The 25,697-nt window shown below is 42.4% G+C and overlaps 1 protein-coding gene across 1 annotated transcript in view; it reads right to left on the bottom strand.

Moving 5' to 3' along the window:
• The window catches only part of LOC126401106 (neuronal PAS domain-containing protein 3), a 453,646-nt gene extending 428,333 nt beyond the window's left edge, over positions 1 to 25,313 (bottom strand). The window contains exon 1 of the mRNA XM_050062200.1: positions 24,796 to 25,313. Within this exon, the coding sequence (XP_049918157.1) occupies positions 24,796 to 24,986 (191 nt within the window). The 5' untranslated portion in view covers positions 24,987 to 25,313. The remainder of the gene's footprint in view (positions 1 to 24,795) is intronic.
• Between the last annotated feature and the right edge of the window lie 384 nt (positions 25,314 to 25,697).

Genomic DNA, 25,697 nt, shown 5'->3' with positions numbered 1-25,697 from the left:
CAGTGAAAACATGGATGCTTCACACACAGAAGATCTATACAGTCAGCACAGTTTCAAGATTAGAGTCACCAATTCAGTATCTGACCAAATGTCTCCCCTTCTGTTCCTGAGATATGACGTTAAAACATGATGATGTCACAGTCAAGCTGACCTTTGACCTTTTGACCTTCATTATTTTATCCTGTTAGACATTTGTGTGAAATTCTGTCATAATTAGCGTATGAATTATTGAGTTATGGCCAAAAACATGTTTTGTGAGGTCACAGTGACCTTGACCTTGACCTTTTTACCACCAAATCCTAATCAGTTTGTTGTCGACTCCAAGTAAACATTTGTGCTAAATTTGAGTTGATTCCCTCAAGGGGCACTTTGGATATTGTATTCACAAAAGTGATAACGTCACAGTGACCTTGACCTTTGATCACCAAATTCATATCAGTTGATTGTTGAGCCCAAGGGGACATTTGTGCCAAATTTAAAGAAATCCCTTCCCGGTGTTTTCAAGATAATCACATTCACGAGAATGAGATGGATGCGAGGTCACAGTGACCTTGACCTTTAACCAAGGACAACCAAAGTCCAATCAGTTCATCCTTAACTCAAAGTGGACATTTGTGCCAAAGTGAAAGAAATTCCCTCGAGGTGTTCTTGGGACATTGCATTCATATTGGTGACACAGATGAGGAAACAGTGACCTTGAGCTTTGACCTATGACCACCAAAGGCTAATCAACACTGGTTCTTATTTATATGAAAACAAATGTCACACACTCAACAAACAATAAAAAAATTAAACATTAACTCAAGGTTTTTAGAGCTTTCCACCATTTTCATCAGCAGATGGACACAATGAGAGAAAATGCTGTTGAAAGACCAAGTTATCCTTTGACTTTCCCTCAAATTAAAAAATATACATTTATCTTGTTTTATTTTGTTTAGCTTTAACATTAAAGTGATTGAAGTGAAGCAATTTAAACTGATATTATAACCCTTAAATAAGGCTTTCAAATCTTTTTTTACAAAAAAATAAATGGCAGAACTAAAGAGGTAAGTTTGTTTTCAATCTACATTTATATTACTGTAGAAAAAATGAGGAAATCTCTTTCTGACAACTCCAAACAACAGTGCGTGTTTTTATCTTCTATGTACAAACTGGAGTCGACGTCTGAGAGAAAACATTAAACAAGAAAAAGATGAAGTTGTTTAAAATTAAATAGATGTGGTGATGAAGAAAAAAAATCTGTTCAGGCCGACTGCAGGTGCTGCTGACGATGTCAATAACAGATTTTTTTTTTTTTAAAAAGGAAAACCTAAAGGTTAACAAAAATATTTTGTGACCATATTTATATCAATTCATTATTATATTTGCAGCAGGTTTGAGCTCCTATTCTTTTTTCTCTATTTTTTTTAACAATTTTATACGTGTGTGTTCAGAAACCTGCACAATGCCGAGTCATGTAATTTAGCAGGCCAGAGGAAATGTCAAATCATATCAATGACATCATCAATACGACATATGAACCAGGCTCATTTTAAACCTGTGTGAGTAATATCTGTGTGTGTGTGTGTGTGTGTGTGTGTGTGTGACAGCTCTTTGAAGAGCACTCGTCTCTGATCAGCATGAGGTCGAGTCTTCCCCCAAATGTCACCGTGTAGCGCTCAGCGGGTTGAGCCATTCACACACAAACACACACACACACACACATACAGGGGATAAGATGAAGAGAGAGAAGCCCCGTTTGCACTGCTTGTTAAAGGTGGGATTATCTCGCCATTATGCCGCCTCGCTGTGCTGTATACAAAGTACGATGGCAGAATGGTGTGACAGAGTTGTCTCAACTTTAACTCACCATCGGAGGTCGTAACTACGGCAAAACTGTGTCTTCATAAAGGACAACCGGCTGGACAGGACCATGGGCGGCACAGGTGAGACGTTATGGTGACGTGTTGTGCGTGTGACCCATCACAGGAGATTTAATAAGTAGCTGTTAGCAGTTAGCAGCTAGGGAGGACGAGATCAGCCGCCATATAACAGAGACAGTAAATGAATGCTATTGTCATGTTAATCCCATTTCAGTTGTTTATAAAGCGCTGCCGACACTTTTAAAATATGTCACATTAGAGGCCAACGCTGTGCTGTCACGTGTCACACCCATCACGCCTCTTGATTCCACGATACCAGCATGCTGTCTAGAATCACACACTGGAGCGACATGATGCCGCCATCGTTTGGTTCTGTGTAAAAATGCAAAGGCGGGAGAGTGAGCGCTTACTCACTGCTCACTGTAGCTTCGATTAAACAAACAGGAGGAAATAGAGCATTTGTTGGGGACTATTTTCAGCAGCGGATTAATCCACATTTGGTGCTCTGGTGAGTACGTGTACGTGGGATTAAGTCAAAATAAACAAAAACATAGTTATTTTCAATGTTTCCTCAAACACATCACTTATCCCTCTGACTGAGGTGTCCCTCCTCGTCCTCCCCCCTCCTCCCCCGTCCTCTCTGTCTAACAGAGAATAATCAATAGTCATTTCACCCGCAGGTCTGCGTCCTGCCTACAGGGGCAGAACAGGTGACCGCAGCAGGGCCAGAGAGGAGACGAGAGGAGGTAATGAGAGCAGAGGAGAGGAGATGAGACGGACAGAGAGGAGGAGGAGGAGTGATGGCTGTTTCACGATGGAAAAAAATCACACACAAACACACACACACACACACACACATCAATAAACATAATGTAACATGATCAACACACACACACACAGGCTGATATCAAACACACGGGGCAGAGAGAGTCGAACAACAAGAGCAGCAGATCATCATCATGCTACAACACCTGTCCTGGCAACTGGACACACACACACACACACACACATAAATTAATCTCCAAATAATTCCTCCTGGGATTGAAGCAACAATATGAGCATCTGGCTAATCTACATGTTACAGGACCTGGTTTAACTGCTGGACACACACACACACACACACACACACACACACAGGTTATGTTTACAATGTTAATATACGTCTTTAATTTCCCTGTAAAATGTTTCACATGTAAAAGTTTTTTTTTCTGTATATAAATAAAAATCGCAATGTTGCCACTCTTCTTTAAAATGATGCATCATGATATATGATGGTCAGTAGATGTGGCCGCAGAGCGTCGACGCAGACGTGGTGAACTTTAACATGGATTTATATTGTTGACCAAACTGTCAGGACGATGCTGATCTTTGTGGTGAGTGGAGCTGCAACAATTTGTTATTGTCAACCATTAAATTAATCAACAACTAACTTCCTAATCGATGAATCAGTTTCAGTATTTTGTTTTTTTTTTAAGAAAAAAGAAAAACAAAATGATTCCAGCTTCTTCAGTATGAATAGTTTCAGGTTTCTTTTCTCCTCTCTGAAGGTGAACTGAATATCTTTGGGTCTGATGAGGCCTTGGGCTTTGGGAAACACTGATGGGCTTTTCTTTTTACTATTTTCTGACATTTTATAGACGCAACAACTAATCAACCGATCAAGATTTAAATATTTGAAATAATCATTCACAAATTTGTGCACAAAAATAAATAAAATGGAACTAAATGTACCACCATGTGAGCACATAAAAGATGGATGAATACTAACTGAAGTCTTTTGACGCTAACCGCCGCTCAGAAACACCTTCTTTTAAAAGTTGATTTGGCTGTTTGACCTGTTGCAATAACAAGCAGCATCCTTCATATCAGTATCGACTCCTGAAGGGAAAAAGGTAACAGATTTATGGAAAAAAAAAATCTTGCAGCTTCTTAAATATGAGTGTTTTCAGGTTTCTTTCCTCCTCTGTGACGATAAACTGAATATCTCTGGGTTGTGGACAAAAAAAAGACATTTGAGGAAGTCATGTTGGGCTTTGGGAAACACTGATGGACATTTTTTTTTTTACCATTTTCTGATATTTCATAGATCAAACAACTAAATGACTGATTGAAAAAATACTCAGCAGATTAATGACCAGTGACGGATTTTATATAACCGTGCTCTTGTCAACAGAAACTATGACCTAAATATTCATTCACAAATGTTTTTCTGTGACGAAAACAAGACAAAATCACTGAATGATAATGTGAAGGATCGACAAATAATAACTAATCAACTGTTATATTGCAGAGTCTTTTGATGCTATCCAATGCTACAAAACACCTCCTCTTCAGAGCTGATTTATGTTTGACCTGTTGCAATAATAAGCATCATCCTTTATTTCAGTACCTGCTCCAGAAGGGAAAAAAGTGGCAGATTTATGGACTAAATTTTTGTATAATCCCACTGAAACAGAAGTGACAAATGACTACAAGATGACGGGAACTATTTGAATGTTTTCATCTAAAGAGTAAAAGTAAATCAAAAGCCAAGATGCTGCTGTCGCGGATTATAAACTCCTCTACAGAGGAACATTCAGCTGACACCAGTGGACGGTGTAAATACAGAACTTAAAGGTGACGATCACACTGCTCAGATGACATGTCACCTTTTTACTTCTGACTCCACCATGTTTCTCCCTCCGTCTGTCCTCTTAACATCAGCACCAGATTCTGAGATGACGCCGGAGGACGGAGGAGTCACGACAGAGGAAGAAGGGAAAGGTTAGGGGGACAGAAGAGGAGAGAAGGAAAGGAGAGATGGGAGGAACAGACAGAGAGAGAGAGAGAGAGAGAGAGAACGAGGCAGAAAGAGAAAAAAGTGAATTTAATGAGAAGTAGTAAAAACTGAGAGACGTTAACAAAAGGACGAGAGAGAACGAGGAACGGCAGAAAGAGAAGAAGAAAAGAAATAATACAAAAGTGGGAGAGAGTAATATAGAGGGTGTGTGTGTGTGTGTGTGTGTGTGTGTGTGTGTGTGTGTTTAACCAATCTAAGGTGTAGTATAATTGAAGTGTGTGTTTTCAAGGACAGGTAGATATTGGTCCTGAGGTGGGAAGCTGCCGAGTCAGCAGGTCTGAGCTGATTACATCCTCTGTCTACGAGAGGAGAGGAGAGGAGAGGAGAGGAGAGGAGAGGAGAGGAGAGGAGAGGAGAGGAGAGGAGAGGAGAGACAGGAAAAGAAAAGAAAAATGAGAGGGGAACAGTGGAGAGGAAGAGAGGAGAGGTAAGATGAAAGGACATGAGGGTAGAGAGGAAAAGAGAGGAGAAGAGCACTGGGGAGGAGAATTGATGACAAAAGAGGAGGAGAGGAAGGGAGAGAAAAGGGAGTGGAGAAGAGGAGCAGCAGCGGAGAAAAAGAGAGGAGAGGTAAAATGAGAGGACATAAAGAAGGAGATGGAAAGAGAGGAGAAATCAGAAAGGAGATGAGGAGGAGGAGAGGTAGGATGAGAGGAGACAAGAAGGGACATGATCAGAAGAGACAACAGGAGAGAAAAGAGGAGAAATTATTAGAGGAAGGGGGAGGAGAGGTAAGGGGAGAGGACATGATGGAGAGAGTGGAATAGAGGAAAAGAGAGGTGAGGAGAAGGGACAAGATGAGAAGAAAGAAAGGAAAAGGAGAGAAGAAGAGGGCATGAAGGAGGAGAGAGGAGCATAGGGGGTGGGGAAACAAGGGAGGAAAGAGGAGAGATGTGGATGGAGAGAGAAGGGGAATCAAAAGGAGAGTAAATGAGAGGAGGAGGAGAGGTGACCAGAGGAGAGGAAAGGAATGGAGGGACAGGGGGAAAGAAGTGTAGGAAGGAGGAAAGGAGGACGACATAAATGAAAAGAGAGGAGGAGTAGAAAGGAGTGAGATACAGAAAAGGAGAAATGACGATAAGCGACACAAGAAAAGGAGGTGAGGACACGAAGGAGGAGAGAGGAGACAGTGTCTGTTGGTTTTTATGTTTTAGATGAAAATCATTGCGATTGTAAAATTAAGTTTTCAGCAAGTTCATGCAACGTTCAGAACCAACGTGACACTGACACCTCCTGGTTCTCCTCCAGGAGCAAGGAAACATAAATCAAAGACGTTGTCATTTGTAAAAACACAGATTATTATAAACCTGTTGTGAACAACATGAAGCTTTTTGTTTCATCGCGGAGTCTGAAAGTTGTTCCTGACAATCTTCTGATAGTTTCTAACCAGACGTGTGTGAGCAGCTGTCAGACACACAGCAGTGTTCAGACCAAAGAGCAGTGAGTCAGTTAAAGTATAGGCTGGAACACTGCTGGTGTATAACAGGACAAAAAACAGCATTTGTTTGTGTAAAATGAAGAAAACGTTCCTAACAACATGTTTGTGCTGCTCCAGCCCCTGAAAAATGCTCCAGTCGTGTGCAGCAGCATCATTTACATTTTCATACATTTTCTCCATCTGGGACGAAACCAGAGTCTGTGTCAGAGCGGCGTGCAGGAATTTTACACATTGTTATTTGGTAACAACGTACAAACTGCCGCCACCGCCGCCGAGGCTCAATTGCCGGCCGGAGACATTTTCTATGCATTTTCTTCCCAAAGACAAATGTAAATTCAGTTTGAAAAGGAAAGCAATTTTCACTCAGACATCAACTACAGACGCATCAGTCGACTGTTTCTCGTCTCTCTGATAACCGTGTTTACATGCATGTCTGGACAAAACCAATCTGGTGAAATCACAGAGGGAAGCGGGACCAAAGCTCCGTGTTTGAAACAAAACTTAAAGCATCAGGACTTTTTTTTTTTTTTGGCTGTTTAAGCGTCTCGAGCTGTTTCCTAACAACACGTCAGGATCTGGCCGAGCTCAAACACTCCACACACAAACCACCGAACCACCGAGCAGCTGCCAAAACCTCAGAGCAGCCTCTCTGCCTCTCTGTTTCTGTGTCCCCCGCTCATCAGAATGGGGTAATGGGACATTTTATTGTGTTATTTCGCCCCTGGGGAGGAAGGAGGGGGGAGGGGAGGACGGAGGGGGGTGTTTTGGAGACAAAGCCAACTTTGTGCTTTGTGGTTTTGCTGTTGTTTCTGAAAGTTCGCCAACACTACCACCACCACCACAGGCCTCCTTTCTCTCACAGTTCTCAGTCTTTTTCTTTCTCCTCCTAATCTGTCCTCCTCTCTGTCTCCCAGAGGACGGATTCCAACAGGAGACAGTCAGGTGGCTGCATTCAACCACAGCCACATGAATATCACATAATGCTGCATATAGCAATTAATTTAGAATTGATTTAAATGATTATGTGTACTTTACGTACGAAACCCTTTTTATTCAAAGTCAGAAATATGTACAAAGCTGTACTTTAAACTAGGGTTGAGCTGAATACTCGGATGAAACGAGTATCCGGTACTTTTTACGAGCACCATTATCATACAAGTAAAATGTGTCGTTACCTGAACCTGAAGCTCAATTCTGACGCTGTTCTGTAAATACTCTTCTCAAAGCTAATAAATACTGCAACTTTAAATTTCAGGTTTAAAATAACTTCTAATTAAGATGATTTAAACTCCACCCACATCTGGCATAAATAAATTACAGATATTATGAATACAGATAATTCAGTTGGTTGAACAGACGCAGATACAGATAATGGTGTATTTGCTCATCCCTACTTCAAACTGTTTTTGTGGTGTTTTGAAACAAAGCTTGGTAAGTGAAAATCAAATCTTTGTCGGCATCTTTGCATTTAAAAAAGATCCTGTAAAGTTCACCTAAAACACCAATCCAAGGCATATCCAAAGTAAACTGAAAACTGTTCTTGTTCCATTGTTAGTACATGTACATGCATCGTCTCGTTTGAACGGTAACTGAAGTTTTTTCCCCAACAGTCAGAATCACTTTAAGTGCTTCTGTCATTGAGTTATAGAAGTGTCAACATGCTTGAATATTTTCTTGAAAAAGATGCTGCAGATGACAAGAACTGGGAGGTATCAACTGGAAAACACAGTGGGACCATTTCATGAAGCCTCACAAATTAAAAGTGGATAACAACATCACAGAAAATAAACATGTTACATGTTTTTCTGAGGTTTTGTCCTGGCGCTTTTCAAAAAAAGACGATAAAACAATGAACTGAATGTGTGATTATGAGTGAAAAACTGATTAACACAGACAGAAATGTCTATTTAGGAGCTTAATGTTTATAAAATCACTTCTAGAAAACCTAAACTGATAAAAAGAAGACTGTTTTCCCCTTAAGACATAACATAACAGTCATGATGACAGTAAGGGGTTAAAATCTTTTGGAGGTCATGAGTGTCATTGACTACAATACCCATAAGCCTTGGGTGAAGTGGACCAATTGCTGACCCTGTAAATACCTTTAAACTACAGGAAATGTCAGTGATGTACGTCCTTTCAGCTCAGGCCTTGGTTGGCTATTGAGGCCATAGAAACAGCACTGGAAGCTCCTATTGACTCAAGTGAGGTGTCAATGCAAAGGTCAGGAGCTCACCTCAATTTTTTACATGCAGAACAGCAACAAATTATGGATGATATGTGGAGAAATATGAATGTTTGAAACAATGCAACAGCAAAACAATGATGTTTTCTTCACCATAACCTTGTGCTTTTTGTGCCTAAACATAACCACACTTCAGCCACAGCGTTGTTGAAACATAAAGAAAGAAAAAGTTTCATAATATTCTCTGCATAGTAGCGTACAATTACATATCTGTGGTTTGCAAGAATGTGCCATGCTAACATTTATCCTGGTGACTGCGCTGATACATAAAACAGTGAGCCACAAACTGCAAGTTCAGAAATACTCACTGGAGCTAGAGCGCACTTTGGCACAAACTGGACTATTCGTAAATTCGGAGCGCTGTTAAATTGTACCGTTTAGTTGTTCAAAAAAACCACACCCTTGGAGCAGCAGAGCCCTGAGCAGAGTAAACATGTGATTAACTTAACTGTTCATTAATTCATGTCGAAATACAACGCTCTGTTTCTTCGACCAACAGCTGACGCTCATCTTAGTGCAGAGCGTCAGATTAGACCTACGAATGCACCCTCTGTTGTCAGGGTCAGTGCTTGTGTAATAATTTAGTTTAACTGATTTAGTTTGTTAAATGTTTAAATATCCTCATCAACAGTACTTCCTACGAACTCCCTAAGAAATATAAATGTGGAATTTAAATAAATTTTAGGAAACATTTGGGGAGGAAAAAACAACAGAACGTAAACCATAAGAAAGCCTTCAATTGTTTTGCTGCATGTTGTGTCTGTGGATGATTATACCACCTGAGGTATCATGATGTTCACTGCTCTTCACACAAACATACTCTTAAAGTGAAGGTCCTAATCAAATATTAAAGGTATTATCAAAAAAAAAAGTTCCCGAAGCTGTTGATAAAATGTCCATTTAAAAACAGATTCTTCTATTAAGCCTCAGGGCTCTCTGACTGTTGGCCTGAAACTGGTTTTAAATGCACTCTGGTTTAAAAATGCAACCAGCCTTCAACTCAATGAATAACACACACACACACACACACACACACACACACACACACACACACATCATACACGTGCTGGATTTGGGCGATCAGGCAGGTGTTCCCACCCGCCTGCCTCCTCTGGGACAGCTAACCAAGCACTCCTGCAGGCTTTAAGAGGCTCTCATCCAGCCTGCGGGTGAGTTTGATTCAACAGTCGTCTGCTGGTGAGAGCCAATCAGGTCGCTGAGTGATTCCACCATCACGTCTCATCTCTCTCCGTCTCTCATCTTCACCAGTCTGTTCCCCTTTCTCCTCCACTTCCATATTAAGCCCATGTTTCTTTCATATCGCCTTTTCTTCCCTGTTTTGTTGCTCTCCATCTCGTCTTCCTCCATCCTCCGTCTTCGTCACTGTTAATATGGACTTCAATATCCAAACTGTTCAGCTTCCTGAGTCTTATTACTGTGACAGTTCACGTCATTCTTCGTGGTATCTGTATTAAAAACTGAGGACCATTCGAACTCAAACAGGGCATCTCTTTATGTCTAGAATTTATCACTATATTTTACTGCTTATGCTTTCGTTCATTTCAGCAGCTGAATACCCGAAACTTTTTTCCTTTGTGGCCTTAAAACTTTTAATGACTACTTCTTTGTACCTTTTCCATCTTCTTCTCATGCCCACAATATGAATGTGTTGCCTCACTCCAAATCAAAATACTTAGATGAAGTAATCTTATTTAATATTATACAACTACTATTTCATATTCCCTAGGGAGACAGAAGTGAGTCAGTTTGACTGAAGGAGGATTTCCCTGATGTCAACCAAACTTCGGTTTTAACATGTTTTAGATTCTATAACATTCGGCCTGAGTACGCCAAGTCCGTACTCATGTATTTGGCAAGCTTGACTGAAGAGTCCAACCTTTCGAGGACAGAAAGCGGCGTCCTTATTGACACCACTGACTGAGCTCTTGAACCTCAGAAATTTGCGATCGGGACATTCATAGATTTAAAGAAAGCATCTGATACAATAAATCACAATATATTCATTACAAAATTAGAATGATATGGGATCCGGGGGTGTAGTTTTGAATTGGATGAGGAGCTACTTAGAGAGAAGACAACAGTTTGTGATGATGGATGGATATATGTCAGAACTCTTGGACATCATGTGTGGCGTCCCACAGGGGTCAGTGCTTGGACCGATGTTATTCAATATATATATATATATATATATATATATATATATATATATTCTGTCCACAATGACCTCAGAAATTAGTAAATTAAAAAAATGGTTTGACAGTAACAAGATATCTCTAAATCTAAATAAAACTAAAATCATGATATTTGGAAACTGTAACACATTCAGGTACAGATAGAAGGGGTAAACTTTATTTATTCATGAATTATTATTATCATTATTATTATTATTATAGGAGTTAAGAGGTAGGACTATAAGTTTACACTTCCTCCTACCCCCTTTCGAGCATGTGAAATGTGTGGAGGATCAATATTCCATCCTTTTGTCTTTTTTAGTTTTTTTGTTATTGTTGTCTGTCCATTTGCTTGACTATTTTAATTTAGTATTTATTTACCTGTTTCTTGTTCTTGTTTTGTTTCCACTGTTTACATGTTCGAAAGAAAGACAATCAATCAATCAATCAATCAATCAATCATTCAATCAAGCTCAGCTCAGTTTTATGCTGTCAGATTATAATTTGAATATTAACTTTACCTTTAGACAAACTAATGTGGAGTCAGGGTTACAATAATAACCACCACGAGGTTAAGGTTTGAGGACGAGCGTGGTTTTAAAAACACATTTACAAGAGCTGTCCCGTGAAAGTTGGAGATTGGAATCATCATTTGGAGACCCCTCAGTCAACTGAGATTGATTGAAGTCGAACAGTTACATAAATTTTAAATTTCGGCCAACCATTTAAATAATGGCAGAATGAATATCGACAATATCGTGAAAACAATTCTCTGCCCACATGTAGGGATGTATATACAGTAATGGCTGCACAGACCACCATCGTCTACAATGTTTCCTTGTTTAAAAAGTACAATAGTACGACCTCCTTCGCCATCACCTCGTTTGTTGTTTTGTGAAACGTTTGACTCCGCCCTCTAGTGCCATCTATTGGCTGTATCATAAAGGGCACATGGACGTATGAGGGTAGTGATGTTTACAACGTTTGAAACAGACGTATGTATTTTCATTCGTAAAGGCAACGATAAATGAGCCTTTACTTTCTGTAACAACGGCCATTACAGAGCGCCGTCACTCTGGACGGCCGATTCCATCACCCCCACAAAATATCTATCTATATATCTCCTCCCCTGTCCTTCTTTTCTCATCCTGACTGTTTTTTAATGTCCACCTCTTTGTCTCCTCATCTCCTCGCCTCCTCTCCCCCTGGTTTCCTCATCCTCCCTGTTGCTCGGTCTCTGTCTGGCTCTCTCGGTCAGTCCTCCTCTCTCCATCATCTCTCCATCATCTTCCTCTCCAGAGCCGCTGTAGTGTACTGATAGTGGGAGCACTTGTGCAGTCAGCTATGAAGTCTGTCCTCCTCCTCCTCCTCTTCCTTCTACCCCCACTTCCTCCCTCCCTCTCTCTCTCTCTCTCTCTCTGTCTCCCTCCCTACCTGGAAATTAATTTGGTCTCCTCCAGATGCCTATCGCCGCTGAAATGCCCCCAGAAATAGATCCACAAACAGCAGCTCAGCCAAAACGCTGTTGCTGCCTGACAGCCTTTAGCAGAAATACACACACACTGCTGGATGGAGGGGGAGGGGAGCAGATGGAGAGATGAATGGAGGGATGGATGGATGGATGGAGGCAGGGAGTAAATGGTGGGAGAATGAGCGTTGCAGGGAGGAGAAGATGAATGGGTGAGGAGAGAAATTAATAGATGGATTACCTACAAATTTGTACACTTTATTGCCTAAACAAACCATCACTTTTTAGATTGATTTCCTTCCTTCCAGGCAGCCATTGCTTTCTGTTCGTTTCTATGAAAAGCAGCTTGCACAGACAAGAAACCTGCTGCAGAGAGATAATTCATCACAATAAAAGATTTAATCACCTTTTTTTTTCTCCCATCAACGTTGGGGCATCAGCACGTGGTGCGGTTACAAGCGGGAGGCTCTTCTTGATGGTGCATTCAAGGACACACCTGAGATTTGATAGTCTGCTGCTGAAAAATTGATTTTTCAGTGAAGCCGTCCTCTCCAGAAACACAACAGCACTGGTAGTTTAAAAAAAAAGGCTTTATGGTTCAGAACACAGCAGGATGTGATGTCATGTTGTCATGTGTTGATGGTCGGATGCACCAAACCATCTGACACTGGAGACCTGGCTTCAGTTCTTCTACCAGCACTGTCGCCAGAATAAAATGATTGCATCGTAATTTTCTCCAAACACGGATATGTTCTATTTGTATATTTAATTAGTTTGATATCAATGTTTCTAAGGTGACGTAGTTCAGATTATATGAATATGAGTTGGGTTTCTCGTCAGACGGATGAGCGTGTTCGGGACATGTCCAGGCTTGTTTGTAGCAAAAAAGCACGGCTTTTAATGAGAGTCGGGACATTTTCAGCCATGTTTATAGCCACAAAAGTTGGTGTTTTTTAATAAGATTTTGAGACATGTCCAGCTGTGTTTGTACCAACTAAACCAGGTCTTTTTAACAACAGTTCAGAAGATGACTGCCTGGCAACAAACAGCAGCAAACCACTACTCAAGACCACCAAAGGTGGATGTTCGGGACATGTCCAGCCTTGTTGGTAGCAAAAAAGCATGGGTTTTTTATCAACAATATGGGACATTTTTAGCTACGTTTATAGCGACAAAAGCAGGTGTTTTTTTAATGACAGTTTGAGACGTGTCCAGCTGTGTTTGCATCGACCAAACAAGGTCTTTTTAACAAGCAGCAGATAGCAGCAGACCACTGCTCCAGACAAACAAAAGCAGGTGTTTTTCCTTACTGTTCGAGACATCCCCAGCCCTATTTATAGTGACTAAACTGGGTATTTTAAGCCAAAACATAATGTTTTCATGTGTGTGTTCACACAGTAACCACAGCATCGTCACAACATAAAATTAAAATAGAAAGAAATGGTAAGTTTCGATGTAAAAAAAAAAAAATGCAATTATTTTGATATTGGTAATGCAATCGCAATATAAGTTGAGAAAAAAAAATTAATGATGGTGTGATTTACGCTGGGGTCTTTACCAAACAAGCATGTTCTATTGTGTCTCAAATATGAATTGTATGCCGGGACCTCTCTGTAGCATCACTGCGCTTAATTTATATGCTTCATATTTTACCTTTATCAAAAAATTTCAGCTCCTGCTATTTGGATTTTGCACTTGGCCATATTGCAATTTCGACAATAATTCGATTAATTGTGCAGCTCTCTTACAAATGTAACATATCCGTGGTGTGCAGAAACATACAATGCCAACATTTTCTTTTGTTGATTGAGCTGCTCATAACAACAGTAAATATTAGTTTCCTTTGACCATGCTGACTTTTCAAAAACCTTAAAGCAAGGTTAATAATAGAAAAAAGGTCATATTGATTCCTAAAAATCCTCAGGTCTCTTAATTGCTCCAGATGATGAAGTACAGTGTCTTTACTCCTTTTTATTTTGTTTTATAAAAAACTAAATGTTTATCAGTAATGTGCTACAATATAATGTATGAGTGACACACAGAAAACCAGAAAACTGAGACTGACTGAGACTTTTTTATTTGGGTTTCTCAAAAGGTTTGTAGGAAGTATATTGATCCAGATATTTAAACATCTAGAAAACTAAATCGGTTCTCCAAGTGATGTTTTTACCAGGTGTTTGTGAACATGCAGTTTTGGTTTCATATTATTGAAAACTGAAAATTTGGGGATTTTGGACAAACAATCTTATTTTGAAGTTTTCAGTCATGCAGCAGTTTATTTCCAAAGTTAGTTAACATCAGTAACCACAGTCCTCTGTGCAAGTAAAGTTGCAACATGATGCATTTTATCACTTTTTAATTCAACTTTAATTCGTAAGCGAATTAATGAATTTTATGTTCTTAGAAAAGACACAAAGTCTGACTTTAATCATGCAGTTTGTTTCCTTAAACTTAAAAAGAAAAAAGGAAGAAGGGCTTTAACCATAGAGGCAGTCACTTCAGAGCACCTTAAAAAACATTGCTTCGGACAGCATCCATTTTTTGCCATCTGACTTTCCAACAACGCAGCTCATGAGTAGCTCATACCTGCGTGCCTCTGAGCAGACAACAAGTCATTTTTAGATGCATCATTGAATGCACCAACAAGGTGATATTTCAAAACCGTCCCTGCTCTCAGCCACCTTTCTTTACACCTTTTCTTTTGTCACAGAACGGATTACCTTTCACTGAAATGTGGTGAAAGCACTGGTTGCCTTGAAGGAGCTGCAGCATTAATTTACTTTGGAAAATGGTCAGCAGAAATGTAAAGTACACCAGTGGTATATTTACAGGTTGGAGCCGCTCCACTGTGAAGCTTCGCAGCCTTTTCTCTGTTCTGTGTGAACAAATAGAATCTCTGTGGGTTCTGCATCGCTGGTTTGACAAAACAAAGTATTTGAAGACGTCACCTCGGGCTCTGGGAAAGTGTGATGGACATTTTTCCCTGTTTTCTGACAGTTAATAAAATTCTGTTTATGATTTGTAATAATGGAGTGAAACATTCAAAACTGACCGGTGTGGTTATTCGATGCATTTCCTGATGTATGGCTCAGATAATCTGCTCTCTGCCTTCCAACAGACACGAGCAGGTAGTTTGATGATAAACTGATAAAATCCATCAGTCAGGATCTGAACCATCAGAAGAAAATGGTTTTACTTTTTTGACAAACACACTGCAATGTTTTTAGGTTTTTTGGACAACAGCACAGGGTTTACATTCAATCATCCATCCAGAATCCAGAAAATGTGTTGTTGCAAAGCCAGAGGACGTTGTTTGGATACACATTTGTCAGAAATACAACAGGAGACTGACATTTTCAAACACTGTGTTTTTCTTGAACGTTTTCAAACTAGAAAAACGCGCCACCCGTTGTGAAAATTCCCCTTAAAACTCTCCACTAAAATCAGTTTCTCCATAAATCCAACATGAGCCTCGGTGCCTCGTCTCTTTCAGGAGTCATTCAGAGACAGAAACCAGCTTTCATCGTCTGTATGAGCTGTAAAATCACCGGCTCGTCTCTGAGAGATTTTCACCTTCAGCAGCTGAGCAGAAAGGCCGAGGTCATATCAGATAATAAGTCTCACACTCATGAATTCAACTTCCTCCCGTCAGGTCGGAGCTTCCTGCCTCCTCAGTCCAGGACAAATTAAAGGATAAAACCTCTTTGTAGCAGAATCAGTGAAAGTGAAGGCTGGACAGCAGTGAAGTGTAATTTCAGCTCTATACATTTGACCTCTGACCCTCCGCCTGCTCTCTGCTCTTTAACAGCACACGTATGCAAATAGCCGGCTGTTAATCTGCTGCTCAGCACTGACCTGATACCTCCGACTGCAGTCATACTCTGCTGTGCATTGTACTCGTCTAGGTGAGGTAACAAACTGTGTAACACTGTTATAAACACATCATGTCCTTCACCCTGATCCCAGTCATGCAGATAAGCCTGGCTCGTACCTTGTTACTGGGATGTCACAAGAACCGATACTTTGGTACCAAAGATGATGCCAAAATTCTGAAAACTCACCATCTTTCTGGGCCTAAAGAAAGGAGATCGCCTACCAGCACAGAAGAACAACAACAGCAACACATGGAAGGCAGCAACAGATGCAGCAGCAGCAACAGCTCCGCCTCAATTCGTCAAAAAGACAAGTAATTTTTCCTGCGGCCAGAGTATGTCGTTCAGTCTTTGCAATGGGAGCACTGTGTATTTATACTCTGCTACAAACACCATTAGCATAACATGGTGCTGAGCATCTATTCTGTGCGGGGCGCTGCGCGTTCAGTGCAAAATAACTTTTAGTAACACTTGTGTGTGTGTATATACTTGTACATGCTACAAAGTGAGGACCACATAACATATTTTAGCAACAGAGTGAGGACATTTTTGCAACGTGAGGACATTTTGGCCGGTCCTCACACAGCTGTGGAGGAGCGAGGGGTGGATCCAACTGAGAAGCCGAGGACACTATCAGCAGACCGCCTGTCACTTAAAGCAGACCCCCCTAATTGTGAGTAACTTTCAGCCTGTAAACGGATGAGCTATATAAAAATTAACTTCCTGTATAGTTGTCTCAAATGTTGAAATTAGCTACAGAGACATGACTCCTCTTGGTACCAGGCTGTAAACATGTCTGCTGTAAAGTTGGACACTTTAACATAAAGGTCTCTGGGGATTGACTCGCTTTGGGAGCCAGCCTCAAGTGGACATTAGAGGAACTGCAGGTTTGGCACTTCTCCCTTGGCCTCCTTTGTCTGCCCAAAAAGTTGGCGAGTGCTTTTTATCCTGCCGTCCAATCACAGTGGAGAAGGGGCAGGACAAATGCCACAAACACCAACCGTCATATCTTACATGTACAAGTGCTGAACAACAACGGAGGAGAAGCATATGAATATTTTGTAGGGTGTATATTAATATGTTTCCTCACTCACAAAATCTCATGAACCCACACAGACTAGTACCTTATGTTCGAGGCAGAGCATCAGGATTAATAATAAAATCTTAATTTAATTTAAATGTTTCTAATAAAAGAGTGTATGTTGAAGTATTACCATGGTATTGAGATTAATATTGGTGTTGACGACTAAATGTCTGGTATCACGACGTGCCTGTTTGTTACAGTTATGTTTTAGCTGCATCTGCTTCACGCCGGCAAAATCCAAACAACTGTCATGAAAAACTAAAACCACAGAGATCTGAGGGTTCAGATACCAACAACTCATCTTCAGTCATGTGTTGAGGTTGAGATGCAGATGGGAAATCAAACAGTGTGACCTGATGCAGTTTTGTTCTGGTCACACTGATGAGAAATCATCAGATCTGAGTCAGGAAACTCTGAGCTGCAACGCCATCACAGCTGCTGTCTGATGAGTTATTTTGTTCCTGTAGTGTTTATCTGGTTTCACTATTTAGAGGCACGCACACACACACACACACACACACACACACACACACCTGAGTCCTTCCAAATAATTACAGGACTGCAGAAACACTGTGGCAAAGATCCAGCATGAAAAACAAAAACATATCAAAGCTCCGTACTTCAAAGTCCAACAGTTTCTGCGTTATTTGCCAAATGCTCACATCTACACAAATGTTTCTCGGAGCGAACATTTACATTCCTGTCGGCTGCAGTTCTGTCAGAGCAGGTGTTGTGTCGTTAAACAGGAGGACGTCTGACTGAAATAAAACCAGCGACACGACGAGCCGGCGAGGCTCCGGTCGAGCGGGGAGACGACCTCAGCGAGCTGGAACTAAATTATCTCTGCACCTTTTCCTTCATAACAACAGATGTTAGAGTAGAGGTTACACAGAGGGGGGAAAAACACTGAACGTATGTCATCAACCCTCCGTCCATGTGAGCAGCATCAAAATAAACACGTCTCAAAGACAGAGTGGTGTTACATGTTACCACACTGAGGCTGCACAGCCGTAAACACAACATAAACCAAAGTAGAGTCTTTTCACCTCCTCTGTATCACTGCAACACTCCCCATCACTGCCTTTAAAGAACAGAATAGAGCTGCAGTTACATGTGGTCGTTATTCCTGTGTGCAGACATACATATTCCCATGGAGAACATTATTCCACCGTATGTTGTCTGGTTTAAATAGAACAGAATAGAATAAATTCTCCAAAGTATTATGTCCAATACCCCAAATAAAATAGATGCAGCAACCCATATGACGCACTTATTTCATCCGAGACAACTGCAAAACACAGACTAAACATACATTTATAATAGAATCAAAGTTATGCATTTGCTTGTCATCTCTAAACAGAGGTGTACAATGGGGGGAGACAAGTGGGAGTGATTATCCAGGGCTTTGTAGGAGGGGGCCCAAAAAAAGCCTGAAATAAAAAGTTTGTTTATTTATTGATAATGAATTAATGCCACAAGTAAATTAAAATTGGCTGAATAAACTGGTTGGACGACGACTGAACGTTGTATAGTGGAAGCTCTCTGAGGCCTCTCGTTATTTATGGGGGGTGGGGGGTGCAAGAAGTGGGAGGCCCGTCAAATATTTTTAAAGCACTGGGGAGGGACTTGTGTTTTGTTATTTTGTCTTAGAGGAGGGGCATACGCATTTCAATGGTTATATTTTGTATTTATTTTACTGCAAATTTTTAAAGAAAACATTCCTGCCAATCGCCAAAATTACACCATGTATCACAGCCAGAAACTGTAAAAACAGAAATTAGTGTTGGATTTTCCAGTTTCTGATGGTCCTTGAACACATCATGGTTGACAAACATGTCCATCAGCAAAAAAAACATAACCAAATCTGACCTTAGGATAGTGATATTTCATCACAATCACTTTATGTTTTGCCAAAAATAAACTATCAACCATCAAAGGGTAAGTTTTTAAAATGTAATAACTAATTCATGATAGAGGGAGGGTCAAGGAAAATATCTGTAGCTTCAGGGAGGGTCAAAGTTTAAAAATAAAATAAAAGTCAAGTAAAAGCCACACCTCTCCTCTGACAAATAAATAACAGTCCCTTAAAGGTGCAAAATGGTTTAGTCCATCCTGCACTGGTTCATCTTTAAACACAGTTAGAGCTGAGTGAGTGGCTGCTGCTGGAGCACCATCGCACACTCATGTTTCAGGGTTCCAAAAAAGAAAGGAAACTGACTTTGTAAATATCAAACGGTTTTATGTGTATTTATTTATTGCATTTTTATCCCCACTTATGTCCTGTGTCTTGCGTTTTTATGTTCTTTGTTGGAATGCAGCCTTTAAGTGTCAGAACTAATTTCATTGTATTCCTATTCAATGACAATAAAGCTTTCTAGTTCTAGTTCCAGGTACGTGAGAGAAACATGGATCAAGAGAGGATGAGCAGGGGGCCCACAGAGACTGCTGATGCACAGGGCCCAGAATTTGGTGCTACGCCCCTGTGTCTCAATCTGTAGGTAACAACAGTCTGCCAGGATAGATTAGAATAGAATAGAATAAACCATCAAACCGGACAACAAATAGAAGAGTAAAATTGAATATAAATAAATGGAGTCATAGTGACATCTGATTGCTTGTCCTTCCAAAGTCAACAGGTGAAGAATATGCCATAGACAAAATGATGCCATGTCGGTCAAATAGAATATTATAGAACAGAATACTGTAGAACTCTGCAAGAGAACGATGTTCAATATGTCTCATGGTTTGAATAAAAGAGGATTAAACAAAATTTTAAAAACTGAGTAATGTGATTATCATCTTTAAATCAACAGGTTAAAAAACAACTGGATTATTACTGCAGGAAATTATGACCAATATGTCCGACAATTACAACAGACCAGTTTCAAAATGTAAAACTCAAGTTATGGTTTTAACATGTCCGACAGTGAAAGGCCTCACAGACTGGATCAGACAGATTCTCAAAGACAGAGACGTTCCTGTCCACAGAGTCATGTCCAATAATATCTGCCACACTGAGAGGAACAGAACAGAACAGAATAGAATAGAATAGAATAGAATAGAATAGAATAGAATAGAATAGATCAGCTCTGCGGTGTGTGTGAGAGAATATATCAGGAATATGAATCCACCAGTTGATCAGATGAGCAGAAACATTTTTACATATAAACCATGATGATAAATATTTCCATCTTAATTCCACCTTAACAATCAGAGCCAGTGAACCAGCTGTGAGGTCACGTCCAGGTCTGCTCAGTGTGACCTGCACAGGTAAATCCATGCACATCCCTCCACATTAAAACTTCCTGTTAATTCCTCCGAGCCTCACATATACACACACACGCGCGCGCACACACACACACACACACACACACACACACACGCTGTACACAGCAGTAGTAGTGCTGCCCACAAACACACATCCACACACACGTTTGTCATCGATGGCTGCACATGTTTTCCTCGACGCTCACACACCTTGCTCGCTCAGAGCGTCAACACACTGCATGGCTTCCTCAACCTGCACGCGCGCACGTGCACGTCAAGGTACACGCAGGTACACACATGGGCAGGAGAGGCGAGACAAGCAAAGATAGTCCTCTGATTCTCCCCAACAGTCAGCCAACCGACCTGTTACCCAGCCACACACACACACACAGGCGCGCACGCACGCACGCGGGGCACGCACACCTCGACTCTCCTCTGGAAAGGGTAACAGCGTTCCTCCTGACACCTTCAGGCTCAGAATAAAACGCAAAGCGACGCGGAACAGCCGGTAAGCCGCCGGGCTGCCGGTTGGTTCAGAGCCGCCAGTGTGCAGCTGTAAACATGCAGTGAGGAAGAGGAGGAGTGTGTGCAGGAACAAAAATCCAAGCCCCGTTACCGTTCTCTCCGCGTCGGGTCCTGCTGGATGCTCGGCTTGGTGGGCGCCATCTTCCTGCAACAATTATTTGATTTCTTACTTTCTGTTCTTTTCTCTTTTTTCTCTCCTCAGATTTATTTGGACGCGGAGCGGCGGCGGTGCGCTGCACCCTGACAGCAATGCGTCATGGTCGGTGTGTTAAGACAAAGCCATGTCCGTGTGTGTGAACGTGTGAGTGTGTGGATGTGTATTTGAGCGTGCGTGCGTGCGTGCAGTGCTGTGCAGTGCTGTGCTGTGCGTGCGTCTCGTGCTTGTCTCTCTCCTCCGCCGCCGCCGCTCAGGAGCGTGGAAACAACGGGCGGTGGAGGCGAAGGCAAGGACCGGGCTGCAGCAGCAGAGGCATGCCGAGTGGAGTGAGGGGGAACCCGGGGTGGATGCCTCTCAGATCCCGCTGTCTCTCCCCTCTCTTGCTCTCTGTCTCTCTCCACACACGCACAGCTTCGGTTTTGGCACTACAGAAGAATTTCCTGCATGCGCTCCGGAGGAGAAAAAAAAGCCAAACAGGCGCGTCAAATCTTTACATTCTCGCCGCCGCTGCAGCGCCTATATCCCCGTTAAAATCCCCGCGGCAGAGCGTCGCTGGGCGGTCAGAGTGTCTGTGGTTTTTCGGAGCATTTTTCCCTCCTCTGGCTGCTGACAGGAAAAAAAAGGACACCACACATCTCCGGTATTTTCTCCAGCCCCGGCGCAACAACGCCACTCAGTTGCAGTTGGAGCCAGTTTGTGTGTGTGTGTGTGTGTGTGTGTGTGCGTGTTTTATTTTTTATTTAATTCCCCCTCTCTTCCTGTATTACAGGTTGCACCGCGGGGTTATTATCCAATTTTAACCATCACAAAAACACCACCCAGCGTGCGTGGGGGGTGATGGGTGATTTATTTGGATGGTTGCCCTGTAAATCAGATCTAGCTCCACACACACACACACACACACACACACACACACACTCCCCTCCACCCTCCTTCCCTCAGTGTCATAATAAACACATCACAGCAAATGTCTCACTTTAAATCCCAAATTCAGTCACTAACTTTTTGTGCTGCTGCATTTTTCTTTGCACATGTGCAGAGTCTCGGTCATGTTGCTGTGTTTGCGTCCTCATGAGTGTGAATATCATCAGCACTCCTCATATCATCTGTAAAAATCAAATTATCCTGCTCACTTTTTATATTTTCAGCCTCTAAAATATATTTTCCTCCAGGCTTTGATGTTTGCACGTCAGCGATGGCTCATTATCCTCCAACAGAAACTATCGCCTGCTTCTTCTTTCTTTCTTTTTTTCTCTCAACATTCATTTAAATTCTTCTTCTTTTTTTTAATGTATAATTCATTGTAACCTAATCGGTGTGCTGTGTGATTAACCCCCAGGCTGCAGCCCTGGAAGCTGAAAAGCCTCCCTCTCTATACCAATGACCTGTCAAGGTCAAAGGCATGCTGGGTATTCTCCACACAAACACGGGGTTACAGGCGGTGCTGTGGTGGAAAATAAAGACTGGAGAGGGGAACCGTGACCTCCAGTTTGCAGTCGTCATGAGCTGAACGCCTGCCGATCGACGCACGTGCACTTATGTATTCAGAGAAGGCGTCAACATGTGCTTTTGCCTCATCATGCTCAGCGGTGTGACGGCAGACGCAGTGATTTACAGCTCAGATTCAGACTCATTTTCTTCTAAACACGCCTAAATACAAATGTTCAAATCGGTTGGTGTTTGCTGCATCCCTGGGTGCAGATTTATCCGTCCGGGTGTGAAAACATGCTCAGTAATATTCAAAAGCAAAGCCAGCGCCAGCTTTATGGTCACACGACAGTCCAAAACCGGAGAGGTCACAGGTTTGACCCCCAGCAGAGCCTCGCTGTTGAGCCCTGAGCCGCACTGACGTCATTCAGTTACACCAACATTTGAGTTTCTCCACCTGAGGTGAATTTGGGGATAAAACCAAATAAAATCAGGAGATGTTTTGGATTTTTTATCAATGCACCGAAGCCAGCTGTGTGTTCCCGGAGCGAGACGGCGCCTGCTCGCGTCTGGTTTTATTTCTTTAACCTCGTCCAGGGTCGGTGGAACAAGTGTTCGCTCCGTTCTTTTCGCGGATGAGGTCTGGCTGCTCCTTCTCTCCCCATCTCAGCTCTGCTTACTGAGAGCAGTCAAACGGAGGCGACGTGGATAATGGAGCGTAATGTATAAACATATTAGCTCCCAGCTGTTTGTTGGGGGAAACATTATGTATAGAGAGAGGGGAGAGGGGCAGCGAGACGACGGGCCGACGAGGACGCAGGATCCACAGACGGAGAGGATATTTAAAAAACATCCCGCTCGGATGAAACGAGACTCTGCGGCTGTTTGAGATCCAGACGCAAATCTTTTATAAGTGAAGTTCACATTTAAAGGAGATTGTTGAGGCCTGGCTGTTCTCATACTGGAAACTGGGGGCCTCAAAGGGTCCTTGATGAGTTGTGACGGGTCCCCGGCTGCCAGATGACGACATAGTTAAATTCCAGCAGGTTTGGTGTCAGAAGAAATGATCAGAGAACGTGTCAAACCACCGCTCTAATCCTCGCCTCCCACATATGGACACAAACATAAGGTCCACTACACAAAATCCCCCCGTATGGGGGTCTGGGGGTCTAATGTGTGCCCAGAAGCCCTGCTTTAAATAACAATACGGCCCTTATTCTCCTCTTATTTGTTGCTTTAGAGGGCTGAGACGCTCTCAGTGCACTCGGAGAGGCCCCGGCTGTGATTTATGTCTGTTTGCTCCCCATAGCTTTTAGACTTTACACACACATAGCTACACTCCATAATACGGAGAGTTTTTCGGGTAATAAGGCGAGAGTGTGTGTGAGTGTGTGTTTGGTGTGTTTGGGCCCCCCCACGGCTCCAGATGATTAGAAAAAACAACCCTACTGAGCGGCCGGACGGGGAGGCAATCATTTAGATTCAGATTGGAGGGGAAATAAGGAAATAACAGGGGGGACGGATGGAGTGAATTGTCACCAGAGAACAGGTTGGACTGAAGGAGCCGCGGCTTCATGGCCAGCTGGAAAACACTCCACACATTTCTCTGTCTTTCGACTGAAATAACTCCGTCCTCTATTTCCAATAAATTACCTCCTGTGTTTCCACTGAATTAGCACAACCTCATCCCACTTTTTTCCACTGAATTACCTGGACTTCACTCCTCTATTTCCACTGAATCAACCTGATTCTTCTGTTTCTCCTCCGTCGCTTCATCCCTCTGTCTGTGCTGAATACACTGCTCTCTTTCCACAAACACTTGTGTGTACTTTGAAACACAAAAAAATATATAAATCAAACTGTGGATATTGAATTTAATCCTCTTGTGTGGCATCAAAGCCGCCGGATCCTCCTGTTCCTTTCAGGTTTAATAGAAAACTAAGTGAGGAAAAGGCCACGTTTTTGTAACATTTATCCCCGGTGCTGATAACGATAAAGCCCTCTCCATCCAGTTTCACACAAGGCGCTGAATGATGTACCTGCGGTTTAGGGTTATGGATGATTTCTAAAACTTTGATTTTAAATACCAACTGATAGTGTCGCTTCACGATATCTCAAAAAAAGATCTTTAAAAAATTTCAAACCAAAAAGTGTCCACTGAGTTAGAGATGCCCAGCTGTATCTGAACATTAAAGTGTCACATGAAGAAGATGTGGTAATCCTATAATAGATTTTAGGAGGATAGAATAAAAATATCTCAGCCAAATCTATTACAGGAGTGACCACAGAGACTCTCACTGAAGGGATATTAAAATATTTCCCCTGAAGTGTAGATATGTTCACTTTTCTACATTTTAGATGAAAGTATTTTTCTCACTCATAACGCCACAGGTCGTTTCCCTGCAGCTCCCCACATACCTTTGCTGGTAGGCGGTGATCCCCTGCACGCTCTGCGGGGTCCCGTTCGTGGCTCCGGGGATCGGCACAGGCACCCGACCCACCTGGGGTCCCGTCACCATCCCACCGCCTCCGCCGCCTCCTCCGCCACCGGGTCCTCCGGCTCCCGAAGCCGTCACCTGGACGCTGAAATCCGGGAAGATCCTGATCATGGTCCCCCGGCCGTCTCCGATGCGCTCCCGCGTCTAGTTTTACAACCTCCTCCGCTTTTCCTTCCTCCTTCCTCCCCAACACAGACCAGTCACCGCTTACTGGGATCACTGGGATCAACAGAGGTATTGATTCAGCTCAGAAGACAAACAACAATCTTCTTCTTGTTGTTTTTATTCTCCTTTTCTTCTCTAACCTTCGGATAGAACTCTCAAGAAAATCCGGCTCATGGTCCCGGTGCGCAAAACAAACAGTCACCAATCAATGGATCAATAGATTAATGGGATTAGTGAGTGGATGTTGCACGAGCGGAAAAGATCATGAAGCTTTTGCTTTATTATTTCTTCCTCCTTTTCTTCTTCTATCCTTCAGAGATAACCCCCCGTGCAGCTCCGGATCATGGTCCCGGTGTCTCCGGTGCGCGCGGTCTCCCCCTTCTTCTTCCTCCCACTCAACAGTCAATGGGATCAATGGATCAATGGATCAGTGGATCTAAGAGGTGATAATTTCACCGATTAAAGACAGACGGACAGCCGTGTCTGTGGTGTTGTCTCCCGGCGCAGGAGCTCCGGACTCTCCTCTCTCACGCGGCCACCGCCGCCGGCTCTCCATCCGAGAAAGGCATCCGGTCCCCGGCTATCCCTCTTGGTGTCTTGCCGGTGGGGTCGGTGGGTGTCTGTGGGAACGGCGGACCTGAAAGAGAGCAGTCAGTC

Source organism: Epinephelus moara, chromosome 14, assembly GCF_006386435.1.
Source record: "Epinephelus moara isolate mb chromosome 14, YSFRI_EMoa_1.0, whole genome shotgun sequence".
Lineage (NCBI taxonomy): Eukaryota > Metazoa > Chordata > Actinopteri > Perciformes > Serranidae > Epinephelus > Epinephelus moara.
The sequence above is the reverse complement of the archived record's forward strand: the minus strand, read 5'-3'. Positions and strand labels throughout refer to the sequence as shown.